Source organism: Felis catus, chromosome C1 (assembly GCF_018350175.1).
Source record: "Felis catus isolate Fca126 chromosome C1, F.catus_Fca126_mat1.0, whole genome shotgun sequence".
NCBI lineage: Eukaryota > Metazoa > Chordata > Mammalia > Carnivora > Felidae > Felis > Felis catus.
In genome coordinates this window covers 132,129,865-132,156,646 of record NC_058375.1, presented here as the reverse complement: position 1 = coordinate 132,156,646, position 26,782 = coordinate 132,129,865, and the positions used below count along the sequence as shown (strand labels likewise).

Below are 26,782 nucleotides of genomic sequence, written 5' to 3'. Positions count from 1 at the left end.
TTGGCAGACACAATGATTCTGGTAACTCGTTATTTCTAGAACTTGATTCAATCCACTTTGAAACTTCATTATTATATCTTAGTCAAAGCTTTCTTCTACCCCACTGCTGGCTAGACGTGAAGTTCTAGGAACATTGATGAGAGGGGACCATGTTTTGTTTTTACACCCTACATTTCCCCCCTCTTCTAGCCTTGGCTTTTCAGTCAGATGGGAGAGATGGATAAATATGTAGTATCTTTTAAGTGGGTGTAGTGGTAACCTTCTCTGCTTCTCTGAAGATCACAGCCCTCTGACACATGTGCAATGCAGCTCTTTTAGAAAATGTGAAATCTTCAGAGAGGTGTGAGGTCTCATTTCTCTTCATAGTTCCCTCAGCTCTATCTTCTGTTTCCGCTTCTTCTCCCCCCACTTCTAGATTTCTTTTATCCCCATCCCCTATTGTTCCTACCACAGATTTCATATCTCATAGTCCTAAGAGTCTCTTTTGGTTGGTGGACACCTTCTTGGTTGCATTACTGATATGACCCCCCGAAATAACAGTTTTGGGGCACCTGGATGGCTCAGTGGGTTAAGTGTCTGACTCTTGATTTCAGCTCATGTCATGATCTCATGGTTGTGAGATAAAGCCCCGTATCGCACTCTGCACTGTATATGGAGACTGCTTAAGATTTTCTCTCCCTTTCTCTTTCTTCCCTTCTGCCCCTCTCCCCAACTTGAGCTCTCTCTCTCTTGCATAAATAAATAAATAAATAAATAAATAAATAAATAAATAAATGAATGAATGAATGAATGAATGAATGAATAAATAAATAAATAAATAGATGGAAAAAAAAAAGTTTTGCTCTCTCTTGTGAGTACACTTTTCCCCCTGCTCTCCCAACTGTGATCAGGCTAGTCTCCTAATGACCCATCAGTTCTTTCTTCTCTAGATTCAGGGTAAAATGGTTAGTCTACCTCCTGAGCAGCATTAATTTATTTCTCATGTACCCACAAAATTTCGTGAATTATTCTCATGGAGTCTCTCCTTCCCTTGAGTCTATTGGTCTTTGCATAAAATTGTCTTGTGGGCTACTCTTCTTTTGGAAGGAACAGCTTCAACTATTGGGATTTATGTGTAGCATGTAAGAGTACTTAGATTCTCCTTGTTCTTAGTATTGAGTGGGCCAGTGTCATGTCAAAAGGAAAAATCGCACTATTACATGTTAATTATTATTCATTTTCTTGTTCCTTCTCGCTCTCCTTTCCTTCCTTCCTATTTGCTGTTAAAGCTGGCAGGCACTTGCTGACCAATGCAGACAAATTCTGCGCAATGTGCACAATGCATATTTACTCAATGCGTGGACATTTATAAAGAATGAGAAAACCATTCATTTTATCCCCTCACATTAGAAATAAGGAAATCAAAACACCAAAACTTGTGTGTCCAAAATTGCAGAATGAGTTAGTAAGTCTGACAAGCACTGGACTCAGGTCCATTCTCTTTGTTTCAGAGATTCACAGGTTTTGGTGGTTGCCTGCACATGTTATCTAATTCAATCCCTCATCCAATGTAAGAATTCTAAAACTGGTCTCAGAGATGCTTACCCAGTCCTTGTTTGGATATTTTCAGGAACAAAGAACTGGCCTTTTCGCAGGGTAGCTAATTCTACTGTTAGTCAGTAATTGTCAGAATATTCCTCATTGTTGCAACCAACATCTGCCTTCCTAAAGATTCTAATCAATGATACTTGTTCTGTTTTCTGAGGCTATACAATCTAAATCTATAACCTTGTCACAGGATCACTCTTTAGATAACCGAAGGCACATTCCTGCCTACCTAACCCTTCTCTTTTACAAGCAAAAAACACCACTTCTTTCAGATTTCCTTACATGAGCATTTGTATGTTATTTCCCTCCCAATTGCCCTACTATGAATATACTTGGATTTTTAATGACGTTGGTAAAATTAATGTTCTAAAATGGGGAGTTGATGTCCAATGGGTTAGAGTTTCAGTTCTACAGATGAATAAGTTCTAGAGATCTGTTGCATAATGATACGAATACAGTTAATGTTACTGAATTATGCACTTAAATATGGTTAGAATGGTAAATTTTATTTTATTTTAATTTATTTTGCCAAAGTAAAAACAAATTCGTGGCCTAGATAGAATTAAACACAACATAGTATCCCATATGTGGTATTTTTGAACAGATTGAAATGGATTTATTACCTTCAGTAATTTCTAGGCTTCTGTTAACGCAATTATAAGTGGGAGCCTTATCACATAACTCCTATGTCAAGTGCCCAGCTAATTAAAATAACTAAGCTTCTCTTATGACTTGATCACTCCTTTTGCTCCTTTTGGGTGCTTCTAATGTTTAATTTTCAAAATTTTTTACCTTTTATTTTGATAATCTCCTCATTGTTCCTTATTTACCTATTTCTGAATATGTACATGGGTCTGATCTTTTCCAGTCTATGCTATTACTCTTAGATTTCCATCCTCCTATAACTCTTAACCCTACTGCTGTCTTGCAATTTTGAACCTATGATATTAATGAAGTCTCCCAGTTTTATGGAATTCAGAGATTTGATAAGCATAATTTTTAAGGCTGTAATCAAATCATACTAACAAAGGTGTTAAACTTTTGGCAAGTAATTAAAAACATCCTTCAGGGGAAACTGATTTAATAATTAAAACTGTACAGAGACAATTTTGAACCCATTAAATTTACTACCATCTTGCATGCATGATACTTTCATTTTTCATCAGAAGATTTATCAAACATTGCCAAAAATATGAGAACGCTTTGTTTATGGCATTTTCATGATACATCCTTATCTAAAAATTGTATCAGCAAATAAATCTCATTTGGCATAAATTTTTATTTTGTTCTTGAGCAAAGAGTCTCTTTAAAAATTCTGACAAAATAATGTTTTAGCAAGTTAATACTAGAATTGTTGTCAGATTATATACATATATATATGTATATATATATATGTATGTATATATATATGTATGTATATATGTGTATATATATATATATATATATATAAATTTTACCTTTCTATTGTTTGCAAATTTTCACTCATTTTTGAAATTGGAACAATATTATTTACCATTTTCCAGTTTCCATACATCTTTCCCATCTTCTATTTATTTCAAAAGCACTGTCAATATTCTGAGATCAAAAATATATGTTTCATATCTTCTTTGATAACTTGTTTCAATGTGGAGATAAATTCATTTTTGTTAAGTAGGTGTTACAATTTTCTCTCTTTGATTTGATTCAGAGCTTTAACTTCCCATCAAACCTGTTTGTTCTTCACTCTCCAATCTGGCAATAATTACTTCCATTCAAATGACAGAAACCAAAGAAATTAAGTTATTTGATTTATGCTTTGTATCCCAGATGGTCGTGTTCTGCTTTCTCATGTTCTATACATTTATATTTAAACAATTTTATTTTGTTTAGAAGTGGCATGCAAGCTTTTGCAAGGTTCTCTCTTATGTTATTCTTATGGGTATGTGACATGCTTTCTCATCGTCTTTGGTTACGGTTCCCTGTTTTATACACATTTGATTAATAAGGCTCTGTATGCAGGAAAGTGGGGAGTTAGGAAGACCCTGGTGAGCATATTGAAAGCCACAGGCAGAAATTATTAAAAACAGCTTTTAGTTCCTTGACCTCACTCAGCATTTCCCCAGCTTCTTGCTTAAAGGTATGAATCACACAGGGTGCTTGGTACTAATAAATATCCTCAGGCCACTACCACCCTCCCCCAAAAGTTCATTCAGTAGGTCTCACATAGAGTCCAGGAATATGTATTTTGGGAAAAGCACCTCCTGTGATTCTTATCCTAGAGCAATTCCAAAAAATTTAATAAGCTATGTGATGTCAACATTCCCTACAAATTAGAATTTGTTAAGGCTACTACAAATCACCACAAACATGATGGCTTCACATAACAGAAATCCATTCTCATAGTTTTAGAGTCCAGAAGTCCAAAATCAGTAGTGCTCCACAAAGAGAATCCTCTGCCTCTTCCAGCTTCTGTTGGCTGCTCCACCTTGGCTCCAATCTCTTGTCTGCATGTTCACATGGCCTTTCTCTGTGTCACTATCACATCTTATAAGGGCGCAAGTCCTTGGATATTTAGGGACCTCCCATAATCTAGAATGAAAGAATCTTGAGATCCTTAATTACATAGGCAAAGACCCTATTTCTAAATAAGACATTCACAGGTACCAGGCTTTAGAATGGGACATCTCTTTTTGATACATACATTTCAACCCATAACACCTGAGGAAATGTAGTATGTCCTATACTACCAACTGAAGTATAATAAAGGCTCAAGTATAAGTACTTTTAAAAGCTGTACATATAATTCTAATATACATCCAGGTTTGTGATGTGAAACACTCACAATTCTAATTATTTACTTTTGCCTCTTGGCTAACTTCTTATCTAAACTCTCTGTTACATACCAGGAATCCTCAGATGTTCTTTCTTTTCCATAGTATCTGGAGCTTTGCACTACCAAAAGCCACTGGGCAATAATAATTCTAAGTGCCTCTTGGTCCTGACAAAAATGCAGTCCCTTAAATTTCTGTCAAGAATAAACATGAATTCTTCTGACATTTCAGCAGCAATGATTTTATACACACACACACACACACACACACACACACACACACACACACACAATCAGAATCAAATGAGAAAGAATATGTAAAATCTCGGTAGTGGTTAGTATCTAGTAGTTATTCAATAAGAGATGAGCTATAGCCTTTTCTTCTTTTTTTTCCTTCCAAATAATTTTCTTTATCAAATGGAACACACACACACACACACACACACACACACACACACACACATTTATTTTTCAAACTAGAGTTGGAATTGGGCCAATTGACATTATTAGAGAAAATAACATTTCCAAACTCTTATTTTTTTAATATTAAGTTTAATATTTTGAAAGATGTCAGGTTGAAGTATCCTACTGATCCAGGAAACAAATCCCTTCTATCATGTTGAATTGGCATTTTGAAAGCAGAAAGCTGTGTGCATGTCAGTGTTTGAGCCATTTGTTGCTGCCCCTTGCTGGGATGAGATAGTTTCTATAATTTGAGCAGAACCGAGGATGTCTGAAGTTGGGGCTTTACCCCAGGGTACGTTGCCAAAAAAAATCAGGATATAACCTCTGTGAGTTAAAGTACATAAGCAATTTCATAAAAATTGTTCTTATTAATAACATGCTAATTTTTTAATGATAAAAATGAAACAGAAAAATAAATCTTAGGCAACCTGATTACTATTTTGTGGCACTGAAGAATTGATTCCTTGTGCCTACACAGTGCTAAAATTACTAATCCTAGAGTATGAATTAGAATGAGAAAAATATGACAGAATACCATATAAGGACAGTTTTAAAAATTCTTGTATTTTTGGGGACCCTTTGTGGCTCCTTTGGTTAAGTGTCCAACTTTGACTCAGGTCACGATCTCATGGTTCTTTGGGTTCGAGCCCAAATCAGGCTCTGTGCTGGCAGCTTGGAGCCTGGAGCCTGCTTCAGATTGTTTTTCCCTCTCTCTATGTCTGCCATTCCCCCACTCATATTCTCTCTTTCTCTCTCTCTCTCTCTCTCTCTCTCTCTCCCAAAAATGAATGAATGTTAAAAACAAAGAATTTCATTAAAAATTTCTGTGTTTTTTATTTATTTACTTAGTTTTAATTTTTTTAACATTTTATTTATTTTTGAGACAGGGAGAGACAGAGCATGAACAGGGGAGGGTCAGAGAGAGGGAGACACAGAATCTGAAACAGGCTCCAGGCTCTGAGCTGTCAGCACAGAGCCCGACGCGGGGCTCGAACTCCTGGACTGCGAGATCATGACCTGAGCTGAAGTTGGCCGCTTAACCAACTGAGCCACCCAGGCGCCCCAAAAATTTCTGTATTTTTAAAATGTAGATATTTCAAAATTTGTTTTTTTTTTTTTTCTTCTGGAAGATATGGTCGTATACGCACACACACACCAAAATTTCCTGAAATATAGTCTTTTAAATTTTTTTTTTCAACGTTTATTTATTTTTGGGACAGAGAGAGACAGAGCATGAACGGGGAGGGGCAGAGAGAGAGGGAGACACAGAATCAGAAACAGGCTCCAGGCTCTGAGCCATCAGCCCAGAGCCCGACGCGGGGCTCGAACTCACGGGCCGCGAGATCGTGACCTGGCTGAGGTCGGACGCTTAACCGACTGCGCCACCCAGGCGCCCCGAATATAGTCTTAAAATAAGTAGAAACCAAAATAAATTTATTTGAGTTACTTTTTATATATTCTGAGTTTTTATAGACATAAATCAGTTAATTGTTTACTTCATGTAGTATATTTGTTGGGGAGAGTCTTTTTTTTTTTTTAAGTTTATTTATTTTGAGAGAGAGAGAGTGTGTAAGTAGGGAAGGAACAGAGAAAGAGAGGGAGAGAGAGAATCCCAAGCAGGCTCTCTACCACCAGTGTAGAGACCAGTGAGGGGCTCCAGTCACGAATCACGAGATCATGACCTGAGTTGAAGTCAAATGCTTAACCAACTGAGCCACCAAGGTCCCCCTCATCTGGTACATTTCATTGGGAATTTCCAATTTACAAAAGCTATTATTTCTTTATCATTTCTTGAGACAAAAAAAAATCTAAGTTCATTGTTTAATTTTTAACTTTTGGACTCAATTGAGTTTAGATTTATTTTAGTACTAATTATTTTAATTGCCAAGGATCCCTATCACTGTTAGATACAAATCTGTCCTTTGGAATTTTTCTGCTGTCCTAAAATGTATAAAAACAGAAAATGTAAATTTTTCCTAATGTTTGTTTATTTTTGAGAGAGAGAGAGAGAGAGCGCGCGCGCGCGCATGTGCACAAGCAGGGGGGTGGGCACACAGTGAGGGAGACACAGAATCAGAAGGCAGACTCCAAACTCTGAGCTGTCAGCACAGAGCCTGACAAGGGGCTTGAACTCATAAACCATGAGATCATGACTTGAGCTAAACCCAGCCCCTTAACCGACTGAGCCACCCAAGTGCCCTGAAAATGTAATTTTGTATAAAGAGACTATATTTTTAGTCTCATGCACTATTTTCTTCCCATCAATGTTTATGTATGTTCAACTTTCACCTTTCTTTAAAAAGATTAGCACCAACATAACTACTTAACTGTTTTTGATCCTATATGTCTCATCAGCTGTCACATTGATTCTTAAGTTCCTCATAGTAAAATGTCTTGGAAAAGTTACATAAATTTTATGTATCAATGTTCCACTCAGTCTACAATAGACGAAAACTGTTTTTCCTCCTCAAATCATTCCACAAAAACTGTATTTTCCAAGCTCAACAGGAAAAAAATAATATGGTTAATGCATTTCCATTTACCTCTCATGTTACCATCATTGTGGTCTTTCTCCTTGAAATACTTCTCTTGTCTTCAGTGAAAGATATTTCTTGGTTTCCCTCCTACATGTTTTCTGGTTCCTCTGTCTATGCCTAACTCTGAAATATTCTTTCAGTATTTTATTTGATAGAGGGAGTTGATTTCTTTGTAGGAAGTTCTCATTTTTATTTTCTTTTATTTATTTTATTTTATTGTTTCTTTTGAGTGGGAGGAGAATAGATTTTTCACTCTCGATTCAATACTGCAAATAATTTATAGGTTACTTTAGTTTTCATAAATTTATTCTTGGCATCCTAATATATCACTACAGTGTTTCTATACATGAATTTAGTTTTACTTATCTCGAGTTAAATTGTGGTTCCTTAATCTAAAGTCAGGTCTTTCATAAATTATGGGAAATTCCAAGAAATCATCTTTTTGATTATTACCTATCCCCATTTTCTCTGTCATGTTTTTGGACTATGAATTTAATATTTTCTCTTTTTAATCTATTCTCCATGATTCTGTATTTATTAAAAATTATTTTTTATCTTTAAACTGCAACATTGGATATTTCTTCTGATATGTCTTCTAGTTTAGTAATTCTTCAAACATACTAATTTATAATTTAATCACTCCTTAAAGTTTATAATTTCAACACTGGTTTTGATTTCTAAATGCCGTATTTGGTTCCTTTTCAAGTCTCTGCCTGTTTTTCCTCTGGGTGTATGTATGGTTGTTTTCACTTTATTTATTTTGAGAGAGAGAGAGAACACAAGCAGGGGAGGGCAGAGAGAGAGAGGGAAAGAAAAAGTATCCCAAGCAGGCTCTACATAATCAGTGCGGTGCCCTACCTAGGGCTTGAACTCACAAATGGCAAGATCATGATCTGAGCCAAAACCAAGTGTCAGACACTTAACTGAGCCACCCAGGTGCCCCATTAGGGTGTTTTTTTTAAGCATGCTTTTGTTTTATCTTTATCTTTATCTTTATTTTTATTTTATTGTTTATTTTATTTTATTTTATTTTATTTATTTTATTTTTTTTATTTTATTTTTTTGAGAGAGAAAACGCACAAGCAGGACAGGGGCAGAGACAGAGAAGGGGGGGCAGGGGACAGAGAATCCAAAGCGTGCTCCTCCCTGATAGCAGTGAGCCCAAGATGGAGCTTGAACTCACAAACCTTAAGATCATGACCTGAGCTGAAGTCCTAGGCTCAACCAATTGTTCCACTCAGGCAGGCGCCCTTTGCCTTTATTTTTTAAAATATGTTTTGACTTCCTTATTTTATAGTGTTTATTATATTTTAGTCTATAGTCTCTGTCATATACCTGTCATGAGACTGAAGCACTAACTACTGTGCTAATGAGGCATTTAGCTACTTTTTAAATGTCTGAAGATCTTATGGATTTAATTCTGCCAATTTTTGGATCTGCTAAATTTCCACTCACCAGATACATATTTTTTCTTTTGCTTCCTTGTTAGCTCTACTTCTTTCCTCCCTCCCTTCCTTATTTCCTCCTCCCTCCCTCCTTTTCCACTTTCTTCCTTCATTCCTTCACCCCTTTTTTAATGTAATTTTTTGAGCCTGTCTTCTATGTTTTTTGGCCCTGTGAAAGTCTTTTGAGGCCTGTCTTGAGGCCACAGCTTTCCTGAACAACCTATTGTCTGAAATATTGTATGCCCTGAATTCATCTTTACTTTGATTTTTTTTAATTGAGGGTTTTTGAACTATAGAAAGTAGAGCTTATAATACAGTTTCACATCTATAAATTTTGGGAAATATATATATGTATATATATATGTATATGTATCTATATATATATATATATATATACATATATATATACATATATATATACACACATATACATACACATATATATATTTTTTTCCATTCACAATCCAGGCTGAGACCTCTCTTCTTCCTGGGAGGGGATATTATCTCCTCCAACCTTCCATTGAGGGTTTAGCCTCTGAGGGTCCTGGGTCTATGCTCAGATCCACACCTTAGGAGCAACTAAGAAATTATCATCTGTTTAGTGTTGATATTAAAACCCAAACATCTAGATTACTGATCCAGCATTCTTCTACTGCCTTTGTGGGCAAAATCAGTCTCTCTCTCTCTCTCTCTCTCTCTCTCTCTCTCTCTCTCTCTCTCTCTCTCTCTCTCACACACACACACACACACACACACACACACACACACACACGCATGCCTAGACATATTCACAAAGCTATGGAAACTCTAACCTAGTTTTCAGTTCTTTTTTCATTTCTCAACTCTGAAAATTTGTATTATTTTCTTGCATATGCACTATGTATTAAAATGTTTGGTTATTACTTTTGCATTTTTCATTTGTCTTCCTCATTGCCAGAAGTGTTCTATATGTCTTTCTAGCAATTCTGTTAATTTCATTCATACATTCCCTGGATGGATGTTCCATTGACCTCTAAGGGTCTCTTATATCAGTAGTGATTATTTCTAAATCTATCACACCAGCGAATTTGTAGCTCCTAAAATTTCACTACATCTGTCTTACACATTACTGCAGCTATTTTGAAAATTTTAGTTTTTTAAACATTTTATCTACTCTGACTTCTGGGCCTTCAGGAATGCTGTCTTTCTAGAATATTCTAAAAGCATCCCTTCCCCTCCTGTTCTCCTGATTTGATGTGAACATATTATTCATATTGGCTTGTATATAACTTCCTCTGGTGTGCAATAGCTGAGAGTAGTTTTGATGATTCTGTTCTGGGTTGCAATAACACCTTGTGTTGCTTATGTCATAGCATTTATCAGAGATTTATTGAAGTCACTTGTTTAATTATACTACAAATATTTTCTTACTAGATTGTAAGCATGCTTAGAAATGAAAATGGTGAACTTTGTATTCCCAGTATTTAGCACTATTTTATTCATTCATTTATTCATTTATTCTAGGTGATGTATCACTAAGACCTAGATCTCTGTCTTGTATAAAGCTCCCAATATTTTGAATGATTAAAACTTTTGAAACAGTTTTCTACTCTTTTACAGAGGAAACACTTGAGACCAGAGATGTTAAGTAACTATCCCCAATTATATATTAATTAGTGAGAAAATCAGGATTTTAATCCAGGTTTGCCTGCCTACAAACTCTGTTCTTTATATAGGACTTACGTGATGTATAAAATGAGGTTTTATGTAACAACAAAGAAAGAGCAGCAAAATGAAGATTATTTGTGGTACAATGTTTTCTTATGGTTTTCACCAAAGTATATTTACTTTATTGGATCTTTTGAAGTCTGTCCTAAGTAAGTACCAATTCTCAAGAGCCATAGCTAGTATCATTATCAAGAAATGTTATATATTTTCCCAGAGGATATAGTCCTATAATCTATATAATTTTAAAAAGCACTATTTTCCCATAACCACATTTAATTATACCTTAGAATAGATAATAATCAGAATTAAAATGTAAGTGGAAGACATAAACGACAGAAAGAAGAATTAAAATTTTCATCCTTCCCCAAATTTTTCTGCACTATGATGTTTTAATAAGTATTGGTATGATCAGCATGGTATAGGGAAAAATAATATATTTTGGAAGCAGTCAGACTAGTATCCAGATTTTACTCTGATACTTGCTGGTTATGCAGTATATCCTCAGGCAATTTACGTTGTTTTCTTTTACAATTCAGGTTGGCTATAAAAATTTCAGGGCTGTTGTGAAGAGTATAGGTAATGTATATACATAGCTAGCTTAATATCTCATACTTAATAAATAATAACGTGTAATGTGCATTGTATCATCTCCTTCAGGTTTAGACAACACTTTCCTATCCCTGGACTTCTATAATATTCTTAACTTGTCATTTATTTTAATGTGGATCCTGTATACATTTTCCACATGATGGTCACCTTTATATACATGTAGGATGTGGACTACATACTCTAAAACAAACCTATGATAGCTTTACTTTGAGAGTTCAATAATTAGTTAATTAGAATTATTCATTTTGAGACCAAAAAGGAGAAATAAGTAGGAAGATTCCTAGAGATAGGAAAGAAACAAATTGGATCTGAAAACTACCTCTAAGCTTTGTATACCGGATAAATAGAAGTACCATACCAACGATGATTACCCTTGAGAGAGAGAGAAAATTGTTGCCATTTACATAATAGCATACATATAACCTGGCAATAAATTTTAAGTGAAAGATATAATAGATAAATTGAGCACACCACCTGCAACAATAGAAGATTTCTTAACAGTCCATTACTCCACATTAAACATTCTATGAGGTTGAAGTAACTACAGAAATAAAATATAGTTTTCTTTAGTGTAATTTTAATATGAAAAAATGTAAGCCACTTCCATTTATATATTTGTTTCTCTTTGTGAGAGTTAATCAGGTAATCTTTCCAAGTGTCTTGCAATCTGTGTCTCATGGAAGATCCACAGTCAAAGGATATTTATATAAAGTCAAGAAAGAAAAGATTGTGTTTAATATTTAACTCTTTGTCAAATATAAGAATTCATGCTGGTATTTTAAAAAGAACAAGTACCTAGAAACAGACTGAAATATTCAGATACTCTTTTTAACTTTTAAATTAATGCTAATAGGGAAGAACAGAGAAAATGTTAAATTTAATTTAAGTAGCTTTTGTTTTATTTTTTAGGAGAAGATGTATATTGTTGTCAGAACTCATTTATCTGTCACTATTAGATACTGGTGATAATATACTAAGAAATTATGGATACATTATTTTCCAACATTAGTGAAAAATGAAGTGTCCTATATTTTACTTAAATTTTTGGTGGAACTCCTAAAATGTGTTGCACATTTGACTGCCTTAAGTGGAGAAAATCCAAAGATAATTTAACGTTTTAAATGTATTCTTATATTTTTTTTCTGAAATTCAATTATCTTTTATTGGAATACTGTGATAATCCCAGGAGTTATTTGGGAGATATGCCCCATTTTTATGCTAATAAAATGCTTTCAGGGTGTTGTGCACTTGCAGAGGTTGTTTCTTCTGACTTCTTGACATTTAGGATTTAAAGGACCCGAGAGATCAAGTTACAAACCTGACATCTGTCACCAGAGAGGCATTGTGACTTATTCTAGGTCACAGTGCTTTATCAGGGAAACATGAATGAAACATTAGTAATTTCACTCCCTTATATGTGTCCCTTCAATTAATATCTCTGTTCTTTGTAGTGATTTGCCCTATCCTTTCTTCTAGTCCTCATTTTTTAAAAACTTTATATAATTTGCCTCTTGTCCTATACTAAATCAGACAATGTGGTTACCAAGAGAAATGTAACTATTATGTAAAAAAATAAATCAGAAATGAGATACAACTATCTAAGTACATATATGCATCATATGCACGTATGTATGTTGTATTCACTGTGGTCAGGTATATGACTTATTTTCTTAGAGACTGAAGGTATACCAGGTTTTAGATTATTTTATTTATTTTGAAAGTTTTTACCCTTTAGAAGCTAACGTTCATATTTGGGGCACAAAGGGGACTGGATTTTAGACTCAGAATCTGAGAGGTAGAATCCTAAAGGTCACTTGGAAAACTTACTGAACAATGAAGTATTGCCAAATTTCAGATTCTCCAAATGCTTGGGGTGTTTTATCACTTTCCTGGTTAAATGTGTGATTCTGTTTAATACGTTCCTAAATTTATAGAAGAGAGATTAAAAAATGTGAAGTAACCTGTTATAGATTCAACAAGATTTGATGTTATTTTTCAAAACTAGATCTCATCGTATCTTAGAATCTGCATTTTGACTTTATTCATTTTAACCATAACTTACACTGATGTTTGGTTTAAAGTCACTATTCATATCTACTGTACATCTTCTAAACATTAAACATTTATGCAAAGAAGAAAACATATTTTGGACAACATTCCTGTTGATTCTTGAAACATAAACACATAAGTTTTCATTATCTTGTCAGGTAACAAGAGAAAACTCTGTTAGAAGTATTGATTAAAGGATGCCTTGGGCATTTTCACTTCTTTTGAGCACTTCCCCTTATATGTCAGAAAATTTGTTGAGTCACATCATGGATAGCTTTTGATACAGTCTTTTCTCTCTTCATATCAGTGATTGCCTCCTTTTTACTGCTGTCTTTGAATAACGTTTAGGCTCTGATCACATTTTGGGGGTTTAAAAAATTAAATTTATTCTAAAATTTGTATCTTGAAGCATGTCTTTGGTAATCATAAAATTTAATGGAGATTTGTTCAGTTTTAGAATAATTTTGATTCATATTCCAATACCTCACATGTATATAGTCAGATGTAACCACACAAAGAAATAGCTTTTTAAGAAGCGAAAAGCAGGTAATCAATGCCATATCAACCAGATCTGGTATGAGCCCACCACTTTCCCTACATGTTATTTATGAAGTAATATCAATTTATGTTGTCATTTGGGTAAATTACCAGTAGTAAAGATGGCTGTCACTTGTAGTCTGCTCACTGGTTGCTACTGCTGGTCAGTCTGCCTGATTCTCTTTTCCCAGCTCAGCTACACACTAGAGAGAATTCTCATGGGCTCCAAAGTTGACTTACTGTTTCACCATTTTAAGAGTGAGGATGAATATTTTAGCCTCCAATGTAATTTGAAATATTATTGAAAAGATACGGCACAGGATATGTCTTTGACACTACCATGCAAAATTAATTTGCTCACATTTTACTATTCTAGCTAGTTGTGACTTGCCAAAAACTATACATCAATATACACTTTTAACTTAACAATTTCATAGTTTTTAATAAAGGAAAAAATGCAAATCATTCTATAAAAGTTCTAGCAGTGCCATTAAAAATTCTTACTTTCTGACAATACCATCACTCATGTGATTCACTGGTTAAAATAGTATGAAAGTGCTCAGTAACATAATTTTGGGTATTCTGTAAAGTCCTAACTCTTAGGGATGATCCAGAATAGGCCTGCAGGGGACCTTTGGGAAACATAACTGTTAGACAGGCCCAAGTACCATAAGAAGAGCAGGTCCAATATGAGGTCTGATTGTAACTGCCATTCAAACCTTCTTATCAGTAGTGCAGTGCAGGGAACTGCTGTCCCCAGGAAGAGAGCATGATGGATGAGAGCATCCTTTCCTAAAGATGGAGGGCAAGGGCATGGAGCAAACTGCCCATGTGTGAGCCCCATGACTCAGCCTTCAGGCTACCTGGGATTGGTACTTAAAATATTAAAAGATTTTTGTATTCCAAGATTTTATTTAAATCCAAGTTAGTAGTAGAAGTTATTGATTCATCACTTACATATAAAACCCAGTGTTCATTACAGGTACCCTCCTTAATGCCCATCACCCATTTTAAAAGAAAAATGAAGGATAGACCTAAAGATGCATGACCAAAATCATTAGGTAAATCTTGCATGTTCTTCTCTATAAAAAATAAATATTGATAGTGTTATAGAATTTAAAGTTAAAAAACTTTAGTTTTTAATTTTTTTAAAGTTTATTTAATTATTATTGAGAGAGAGAGCACAAGCTGGGGAGAGGCAGAGAGAGACAGAATACGAAGCAGGATCCAAGTCTGAGTTGTCAGCACAGAGCCTGATGTGGGGCCTGAACCCACAGACCATGAGATCATGACCTGAGCTGAAGGCAGACATTTAACTTACTGAGCCACCCAAGCTCCCCCAAAGTTAAAAAAACTTTAAATTATTGCTAACAGACACATGAAAAGTTTTCAGTATCACTCATCATCAGGGAAATACAAATCAAGAGTACAATGAAATACCACCTCATACCTGTCAGACTGATTCAAATTAACAGCACAGGAAACAACAGATGTTGGCGTGGATGCAGAGAAAGGGAGCCCCCAGTCTTGGTGGGAACACAAAATGGTACAGCCACTGTAGAAAACAGTATGCAGGTTTCTCAAACATTAAATAGAACTACTCTAAGACCCAGCAATTGCACTACTAGGTATTTACCCAAAGGATACAAAAATACAGGTTCGAAAGGGTATATGTACCCTGATGTTTATAGCAGCATTATCAATAATAGCTAAATTATAGAAAGAGCCCAAATGTCCATCGACTGGTGAATAGATAAAGAAGTTGTGGTATATATACACAATAAAATATTACTCAGGTATAAAAGAGAATGAAATCTTGCCATTTGCAATGACGTGGATGGAGCTAGAGTGTATTATACTAAACTAAATAAGTTAGAGAAAGACAAATACCATATGGTTTCATTCATATGTGGAATTTAAGAAAGAAAACAGGCAAACATAGGGGAAGGGACAAAAAAGAAAAAGGGAGGCAAACCATAAGAGACTCTTAACCATAGATAACAAACTGAGGGTCCTCAGAGGGAGGTGGGCAAGGGATGGGTTAAATGGGTGATGGATAATAAGGAGAGCACTTGCTGTAATGAGCACTGGGTGTTATATGTAAGTGATGAATCACTAAATTCTACTCTTGAAACCAATATTACACTGTATGTTAACTAGAATTTAAATAAAAACTTGAAACAATAAAAATGATTGTTATAGAATTTAAAGATAAAAAAACTTTAAATGATTGAAATCTCCAACATTGTAAAATTATGCAGTAGTGACTAGTGTGGAAACCAAATGCTAAAACAGTGGAAGTATTTAAAGACACATTTCTAATAAATACAAGGAAGTCTACCATACATAATGAAACAATTTATGAGAAATACTTCAAGGTGAATACATCTACAAACTAAAAACATAGGTATAGTAAAAGCAGCTTAAGTACATTCATGGATAGTAAATGAAAATAATATAGGAAATTGGTGATGGAATAAAGAATGGAGGGAGAGTTTGATGAGTGAACTCTAAAGACCTGTTTTTTTATTAAGGAAATAATGGCCAGTTTTAGGCAAGCGTAATTTTTCAGAGTTTATTTTCTTATGGCTAAAATGATTGGATATAGTCAGTGTTTTGTTTTGTTTTAAGCTAGGAAAGATATTGTTATTATTCATATATTTTCCTCTAAATAGTATTCAAAACTCCAAAAAAAAACTATAGATAAATATTTGTGTAGTTAAATAAGAGGTTAATAATTTGGCTGAAGAAGTTTGGACAGCCAAACACTAGCCTGCTCAGCCATCTTGGTAGCCTTGAGACAGAGCCTGCAGAGTACAAGTTGAAAATATTTATGGTCTCCCTCCCACCAAATATAGACTATGAATGTAAGCCACTTGTTTTAAGGAGAAGAGCAGCCATTTGCTACAAAATGGCTTTGTCTCCAGCTGTCAAAAGAACAATATAAAAGAATGTGGGGCACAGATCTATCTCCATGTGGCAATTTCTTTGTATCAGTGAACTGATGGAGGTTTTTTTTTTCTTCTTTTTCTATTTTTTAATGTCTGTTAAATGAGCTCTTGTGGGTGATGGTTTTATAATTCCATGAATATTGTGCTGAGAGCTAAAGTACCTGGTATTAAGCACATTATGTAAACTATGTGAATTGCTTTCACCATAAATGAAAGTCTTTTTCCTGGCAATTGTATTCTTTGATTACTACTACCTTTTGCCTTTTCTTTTCTTTTTCCAATCAGTCTAGATTATTTTCTTTTCTTTTTCCAATCAGTCTAGATTATCTGATCATTTTATGACACTTTGCTGAATTGACTCCTCCTTTGAATTAGCAAGTTACCTCTTTTTAGAGTCTTTTTCTATGCTAATTCTATGTTTGTCTATGTTTAAATTTTTTGTTGTTATAAATATTTAGGGGTTAGGAAAGGAGGTCTTTGGATTTAATAGAGTAAAATTTCATTTTGAATTCTAATTCCTTACTGTTGTCTATTTTCAGAGAATTCTTGCGTTTTGTGTTTTGTGTTTTTTTTTTTAACCTTAGAATTCACTCCTCGAAACATTTATAACTGTATGATATCCATGAACTGATTTTATTGAGATGTTTTGTTTGTTTGTTTTTACTTTCACTTTTTGATGTTGACATCTCTAAAAGGCAAACTTAGATCTTACTTTCCTACTTGGTTCTCTGTATTCAGAAAAGGCCTTTCTGTTTAAAGTATACACGCATTACTTTGCGTATAATGAATACACACGGTCTTTCACCAAATGATTCTCCTTGCCTTTCAGTCCCTGTACAGTATTCATTTAAAAAATATTAAAAGTATGGGTGTCCTATGTCCTCAAGAAGTTTATGTCACTATATTTGTATACTGCTTCCTCTGTGCCTTTTGTCGAAGACAGGGGTGGAGTTCTGGTCCCATTAGCAAATGAGATACAATTTAAGCCAAGCATAGTCAGTAACATCTTACCTATTGAATGTTTTTATCCTTTCCTAGAATTTCCAACTTGTGAGCCACTAACTCAATTTATATGCAAAAGTGGAAGATGCATTAGCAGCAAATGGCACTGCGACTCTGGCAAGTACTACTGTTCACTGTATTGCACTGATTTGATTGGGGGCCTGACTGTTGGTGAGACATAGTTCATAAGAGAAGCTTGCAGAGCCAACAAAATGGCTAAGACAAGTGGTAAGAGGGCACCTGGCACTTCAGCGGGGATTAGCATTAAGAGTAATGGAGGTCAACATCTGTCCCATGGGGCAATGAAGAGATTTGTGTTCAGACATTATGCTGGACATCGTCTAATTCGACAGATGTGAAGTAAAGGGGATAATTGAGGAAATGACCTGGACAATTTGAGTTCCCCAAAGCATTTATGTAAAGTGCTCTGTACTCTCAGGACAGAGGAGTTTATAAATTATTATGGAATTATCCAAATGGTCTCATTTCTGCCACCTTGCTATTTATGTACAACTGATGTTTTTTTTCTTATACTCAATTGTATCCCTATGCTGAATTATACCGAACACAGGTAAATGAATTATGTATAAATCATACATTCTCAGCCACTGATTTCAATTTAATCTATTTCCACTTCACATTTCTCTCACCTCCCTCCTGCGATGGTTGTTAATAAAGAATATAAATCATTGCTAATGATAGTGACAATTTCCCAGTATAAATACACACTTATCAGTTAGTAGGGGAAGGGGAGTACGTAGTCACTCTTCATGTTGGAGAATGGAGAAGAAAGGTCTGAATTAAAGATACGGTTATACACTGTGGGGTGTAGAGAGATTGTGGGTCTGAACAGTTTTCCACAATAATTATATCACCAGCTGTATCATTTCATGAAATTCCTGCACTCATCATTGTCCTCTCGTTTTATAATTATTTCATGTCGCATAGATTTGTTGTCAATGGTTAGTCATTTCTGAGTGAAATGGAAATTAAATTTTAAAATCCAAGTCAAGGATTTCTTTTTTCCTCTTTGGTTAGTAGTTGATGTGAAAGCACAAGGGAAGCAATGTCAAAATGAAAATAGTTCCCCCACTGTCCATGGGAAAGTTGATCATTGATTCCTTTATCAAAAACAAAAGAATGCTCTATATACAAAAAGAAACCTTAGAGATTTTGGAAGAAAAATTTTCTTCCTGGGTCAGTTTTCACTCCCTTGATGTTGGTGCTTCTTTCCAGATGATGACTGTGGGGACGGCAGTGATGAAGTTGGCTGTGTTCACTCTTGCTTTGATAATCAGTTCAGGTGTTCCAATGGCAGATGTGTCCCAGGCCACTGGGCCTGTGATGGTGACAATGACTGTGGAGACTTCAGTGATGAAGCCCAAACCAATTGTACCAGAGAAGGTCAGTAATTTTGTGACTCTATGAACTATCATTTTAAATTGATAAATAAATAAATAAATAAATAAATAAATATATATATAAATATATATATATATATATTTGAATATATAAAACATATATATTTGGAACAGTGTAAAATAATTTACAGATCACTTTCACTCTTTTATTTCTCTGGTTTCTCATTTTAATACCTCCTTATACTCCGATACCTTCTGTGGTTTTGGTTCCTACTTTCATTGGATGCTTTAGTTACTACGACGTTAATCCTCTCCAACTTTTAAATTGCCAAACCCCAAACCCATCCCCAAGGAAAACAAACAAGCAAACTAAACAAAGAAACAATAAAGGCATAATTTTTCTTTTATTTGAACACCAAATTTGTTTCCTTAAGGTTTGAAATAACCTCCTATTGATTGATGATTCATTCCAACTGAATAACTCCTAGAATGCAAGCTGCAAGAAGGAAACTGTGACAACGGGTCGCAGCATATCCATGGGCAGCCATACCCTGTCATTTGCATGCGTTACTTTGCAAAATTTGATCATCCATAGGGAATGTTAACAAATTAGAAATCATGTTGGAAATATCATAGGAAAAAATCATTAGGCTGCCAAACATTCATACAATCAGTAACATTTTTTTTAAGTATAAGTTTTCTTTCTGCTTAAGAATTTGGAAGAATTTGTCATTCACTCGTTCATTTATTCTACTGATATTTATTGAAGACTTTCTATGTGCCAGTCACTGTGCTTGTAGAAAAAGATAGATAAAAGGATAAAGAAATGTGGTCCCCATTCAGCATTTAATATCTAGCAGGCAAGCAGAGAATAAAGTGATCTATTTAATGAGTTGGGTATTGGAGTGGGAGGCATATATTGAATGATAATAAGAAAGGAATCATTTTCAAAGTGTTTTCAAGGGCATATATTTGTCTTCTGCAACATTTAATAACTTAGAAAATTTCTATAGTTTTTTTCCTCTGATGTGATTCCTTTTGTCTTTTTTGTTTGTTTGTTTCCTGTCTGTGTCCCTCCCTCCCTCTCCTCTTTCCCTTTTTTTTCTCATTCCCTTTCTCATTCTCTCTCTCCCCCCACCCCTTTCTTTATCTATATCTCATTCTTTTGTCAGTTTCTCTCTTATTTCAGTTGGTCCACTAATACATATGAACTAGAGCTTTTTTCATTAACAACCTTGCATGGAAACAGAAATGCTGTAAAAAAATACTTTTTTTTCCCTTTTTTCTTTCTATATTGGAAGCATTCATCTGGGGTGTGGTTGGTATGTCATTACTAAGTTACACTATGAATATAAACTGCATTTCCCCCCACCTCACAGATGTCTTTATAGGCTCCTCATGAGGTGTACATCTGTGGCCTGCTGGCACTGCCCCCAATATGCTGTGAAAGATAAATTTCCCCAAAGTTAATTTACTTTCATCTCAGAAGTGAGATCCTCTCCCTCTTTTCTATGTTTATTTGTCCCTAAATTAAAATAATTATTGCACATTAAGAAGTTTTTGAGAGATCGCTTTAGCTTCATGAGTATCCAGAGTAAGTGATACACAACCCTTTGTAGCCTCACTAGGTAGTTTCTCTGGTTTGAAGTATAATAGAATCGGTGACTATTGAATGTTAATGACCTTCACTTCTAGAGCACCTCACTTTCACTTATATATTTCTCTAAAGAATATACTGTCAATGTGAACATCATGCATTTCTTATATGATTATGGTAATACACTAAGGAAATGATCCAGAGAATCTACATGATTCTTGGACATGTTTCAAACACAGAATGAGAAGAACATCCTGAACTAATTTATATTTATCAGATTATAAATTCCCTAATCAAATATTCCACTTGGTGAATAAAAGTTGCAGGAACTGAAGAAAGGGAACAGTCTAGGATGACTTTGCTATAAGACAGAGTATTTCAGAGGACATTTACATATTTTTATCCATCATTATTTTATATATTCTGATACAGAAGTTGTAAAATAATCATGGCACATAGAATTGTTAAAGCTGATCAGGAAAGTCATTTTGCACATGCAGGTTTTGTGAGACCATTGCCAAGGTAAAGTAGAAATTTGATGCAATTAGTCATATAATTTACTCTCAAAACCTGCTGTGGAAGAAAGAGCAGGGGATTCTGGCTTGAGTTTCAAGACTGGCTGTCAAAACTGATCAAATCCACCATATAATTGCTCAGCACTTTGCTGTACATTGCCTGGGTTAAAAGAGCATATGGTGTAGTTTCTCTCAACTTAAATTGATTTCAAAAGGGCAAAAACACTCTTGAATTCACTTTTAATTGTAAAGAAGCAGAAGAAACCAGGAAATGGAACATTCCATATATAACCCCCATATTTAGAAAATTTCTGCATTTATGTTCAATGCATATTCTCTCTGAGGAATTTCTATAGTGATGATCATTTTTTTCATCATTAGTATGATTAATATATGGGGAAAGTATTAATTGCTAATCCCTTTCTAGATTATACTTCTCTCCTTCCCCCTCATGTTGTGATGGTCTTTCCTCTCACTTCCAAGCTCACATACTAGGCACACAATGTGCAATATCTTTGGAAAGCACTGTACACACACACACACACACACACACACACACACACACACACAGGGTCTACGAGCAAGAGTAGAATAGAAAGACAATCCATAGCAGACTGATTTCCTTCCTTTGTCTCATTGCCTGTTTATCATTAATTTAGCTCTGATTTGTTTTTGGTTGTGACAGCTTTGGTTGGTACATATTTCTATAGTGAACCATTAGTAAAGCTACTGGGTATATAGTTTTTTTTCCAAGTGGAGGAATAGTTTGTTTTTCAAGTGGAAGAATTTGGTAGAAGGGAACACCCTCTAGAGCCTTAGGTCTGGCCATTTAATAAGTATCAAAAGGTTTTGTAAAGAAATGTTTTTACCTGTAAAAACATCAAGAATAAAGTTAAAATGAGACTTTGGTCTTTTCTTACAAGTGTTTAGCTCTCTGGATATAATGTAAAAAAAAAAAAAAACAGAGGAAGAGAGAGAGACAGACAGATTCTGGACAAATGCATCTATAAAATACCAAATGTATACAATTAATCTTATCTCATTGTTGACAGTTTAATTCATTTGAATTATGTATGCTTTCATTCTTCTATTCTTAAGGGGAATAGTCACAACCATATTTCCCCCAAGGAATAAAGCATTTCTAAAGTAAACATATGCATTTTTTGGGGGGTATCTTTAGACAGCTATTCATCAGGTCAATTTCCATTCATAAATTGTTGTAAAAATTTATACCGAATAATTTCAGCATGGATTTGATGGATAATGGAATAGGTTTCTCTAGAATTGATTTTGTCTCAATTTTGCAAAGTAAAGAAATCATTTGACCCTAATTTATGGTGATTGTCCTTTAACTTTCTGTATGGCTGTCTAAAAAAGGGAGCATTTACAGCCAGCTGTACTAAGTGAATAGGCTGGGTGACGATAGAACATATGTGATCTCTTATTTACATCACAAATACAAATGAAATGCAAATTTAAAATTAAGCATGCATTGACCTTCAGTTTTGATTTATTATGAATAATCTTTAGCAAGTTCTCAAATCCATTAGGGAATTAAATGCATAACGTTATTAATATTATTTCTACAAATGGTCATATTCTTCTGTTTTAACTGCTTAACTTTCCTTCTTCTTTGGAAACTTTCACATTTCTTTTGGGATTTGTATTCATTCATTCATTCATTCATTCATTCATTCATTTTACCTACTACTTCCCTGTTCACAGATATAAGAAGGAAGCTAGGATAATTTCATTTTATCTTTGTAATTACATAGTCAAGTACAGTATTTGATACACAATGAATGCTAAATAAATTATTATTGAGTGAAAGAGTTTATTTCTTCACTACAAAATTTGATTATACTCTCAGAACCCAACCCTTATTTGTTTATATTATATATCTAATAACTTTTTCTGTTCCTTTGACTTACTCCCAGATCCTGGAGTTTATGTTTACAATGATGCACAAGAAAGACTAGCTGTGCTGATGTATTCATGTACATCTCCTTAATAAAGTCATTTTCATTTATCAAAAAAATACTGGCATTTTCAACCCATGACTTAATAAAATAAAATAGACAAGACATCTCCCTTATCTTTTATTATTGTTTATTTATTTTTATTTTCTGTCCAAAACAGAGTAAATTCCAGAAAGATAGGAAGAGTTAGTCTGTTTGTTTGTTTGTTTCTGGTATCTATTATTTGATAGTAAATGCCAGTGAAGAGATTCCATTAGTAATAATTTAGTAGGGGCAGGGGGAGGAGTTAGTATATATTAACACTATATATATATATATATATATATATATATATATATATATATATATATATATACATATATATGTATATATATGTATATATATGTGTATATATATATGTATATATATGTGTGTGTATATATATATATTAGTATATATATTAGTATATATATTAGTATATGTTAATACTAATTGCCAGGCACTTTACATTTGTTATTCCATTTAATCCTCACAATAAAGATTACTCGATAGGTTAAGACGTTTGCCTAGGATTACACAGCTGGAGTTTCAAATAAAGATTTCTGTTTTCTATTCTTCCATCCAGCTCCCTGCTTCTGCAGCTGTGCAATATAACCTACCCCTGCCCTTTTTTCTAACTCTTAATGCACTAACATTTATATGATCTCCCAATAATTACAATATTTTTCTCAAGTGCATTCTCATTTTTTAACTTTAAGAGAAAAGAAAGAACTTTCTACTTGTTACAGGTCATTATAATGAAATATTCCAAAGGACACTAGAAGGAACGTGGACCATTATATTAAATAAGCTCAGTAAATCTGCCTCTTTTGTTTGTTTGCTTCTGTTCTACTTTCACTTCCACAATTCATCTTGATAAACTGGATTCTAAAGCTTTGTCATTAGAATAGCTGTGGACTTTCCCACAAGGGCAATTTCTTCAGTTGCCCAAAGAATATGTTAGTCTGCCATAAAAATTTCACCTCATAGACTTAAAAAATATTTTAAACTGAAAGAAAATGAAAAGATCATTTAGCTCAGTTATTTTATAGTGCAGATGAGGAAAAGGGCTCATCTCCATAAAATTATTCTTCTGTGTATGTAACAGTAACCAAAACATGCTGCTTCCTGGAAGGAGCTGATAATGTTCTGTGTTAGAGACTTGAGACTGAGAACTTTGTTCCATAAAGACATTTCTAGAAGAGGTTTTGGATTCAAGTGATTATGCTGAATTCTTCGTGAAAAATTCAGAAAGGTCAGACGGTACAGCCAACCAAAAAGGGATAGCATCCTCCCTAGGGACATTGAATCCACTCCAATCAGTGCCGGCATGAAAACTTGACTTGTGACTGAAGATTTGGGTTACATATTTAAGCATTGAGAGAATGGAAATTAAAACCAATATTTCCTGAATTCCAGTCCATGTATTATCCATATCAGCTGAACCCATCATCATGTTTTTTAGCAGCACAGTTTCCTAACCACATAGAAAACAAGGTACCAGGATGCCTCAGTTTGTTAAACAACCAACCCGTGATTTTGGCTCAAGTCATGATTTCACAGTTTGTGAGATCTAGCCCTGTGTCAGGCTCTGTGCCAATAGTGTGGAGACTGCTTAGGCTTCTCTCTCTCCCTCTCTTCCCCTTCCTCGCTTGTGCTAGCTTGCTCGCTCTCTCCCTCTCTCAAAGTAAATAAATAAACATTAAAAAAAAAACAAGATAATAATAAATACTATACACAATCAGACTCAATCATCTGTTTTTCTCTTATAAAGATATTCTGAAGATATTTTCAATTAATTTTTACTGAAACACACAATAAAAAATGCTATTATTTCTCAATCACTGAATTTTCTTGACAATCAAATATTGTCTTTGAATTTGAGGAAATTAGCAAATTGTGTTCTCAGAAAAATCATATAATCCTTTCTTCTAATGGTTTTTAATTATTCTTCTTTAATGAAAATACAGATGGTTTTCTGAAAAATACAATTAAATGCAAATTTGATCTTTATCTACTTTTAGAGAGGTATAATATCTACTTGCAATGAGATAGAAATTGGGTAATTTTATTCACTCACAGATTCATTTATTTTCCTTGGGAAATGTTAATACTGAGATATCAAAATAATGTTAATTATTAATGGATTTTATCCATAGGAAACTCTTTTTGTTTTCTGGGACAAAATAGCTCTTTAAAGGTCAATGTAACCTCAATACTATAAACAACTTTTACATCAATAGCAAAGAAGACCCAAGGTTTTTGAATCAACTAATAACAAGGCCTGTTTTGAGAATCCATAATGTTTCTGGCAATGTGATTATCAGGACAATTAAAAAGAATTAGATAAATATAATTTTAACAATAAAATATTTAAAAAATGGTTCATAAAATAGGAAGAAAGAAGTCAATTATCTTTATTTAACTATACAGAAATTAATAATAGATCCACACTTCTTCTTAGATAAATTTAGCTCTTGTATTAAGATAGTAATTATGCATTTTGACACCAAATACAGTAATATCTCTTGTTTTTTTTAAAAGATACAATTAATAACAAAAGTCAATATGTAATGAAAAGACTTGATTTTAGTGAAGAACCTCAGCTTGTTTCTTCCTCCTTTAATAGAGCCAAAAAATAAGGGCAAAAGTGAATTAATTTCCATAGTCTAAATTCTGCTCCCTTATTCTTGGGTTGTGGTTAATGATCAGTGAAATGGTAGGACTTCAGGCATTCCGCAGAAAATAGAAAAAAGAAAACAGAAAAGAGACAAAGGACATGGATAATATACAATGTAATTAATTCACCTCTCAGTAATTGAGTGTTGTCATTCTTTTGTGAAAGTAAAGAAATAAGCAATAGGATAGAACTTTTTTTTCCTATAGAAATAGTTGTTAGTTAGCTTCTTTCAGAACCTATTTAAACTGTCAGCCTTTATTCCCTTATTTAAGTAAACTATCAATTGAATTTGCACTTAGATATTATATTCCTGCAATGTGATGAGCAGATTTATTCACTTTTTGTTGGAGAATTTGTTTTTGAGTTGGTATTCATGTACATGTTGATTTCCCAAAGCAAATTAATTGGCATTATTTGAATCTAAAACCTTTCCACAAATAACTTTGGTGCATAAGAGCATCCACTTAAAGTACCATAACCTTCCCAGTAAGAATAGGCTATTCCTGGCACAGAGTAGTCACTGGTTTCATAATCTTCCAGCACAACATTTTGTTATTGTCAGTATGTATGCACTTAAATGAGATGTTCTGTGAATCATAACCATAATTTATACCACTTTACAATAGGAGTTGGAAAATATTTTTTGTAAAACGTCAGATAGTAAATATTTTAGATTTTTCCCATTACAACTACCCACCTCCATTGTTTAGGCACAAAAGAAGCCATAAGAGTATATGTCTACAAATGATTCTGTCTGTGTTCCAATAAAACTTTATTTACAAAAACCAGTAGTGGAGTAGAACTGGACTGCAGGTCATAGCTTGCTGACCCCTCATTTAAAAAATATACAGTAAAGGAGCTACAATCTCAAATAATCCTTTATGTGCATGTTTCATAGAATCAATCTTAGACATAGGCAAAAGATAATCGGGAG

At 34.0% G+C, this 26,782-nt stretch overlaps 1 protein-coding gene across 1 annotated transcript in view; it reads left to right on the top strand.

The window, feature by feature from the left end:
- The window catches only part of LRP1B (LDL receptor related protein 1B), a 1,940,511-nt gene that overhangs the window by 1,235,421 nt on the left and 678,308 nt on the right, over nt 1–26,782 (top strand). Inside the window, exons 21-22 of the mRNA XM_023259298.2 lie at nt 17,735–17,815; nt 18,935–19,102. Coding sequence (XP_023115066.2) covers nt 17,735–17,815; nt 18,935–19,102 — 249 coding nt within the window. The remainder of the gene's footprint in view (nt 1–17,734; nt 17,816–18,934; nt 19,103–26,782) is intronic.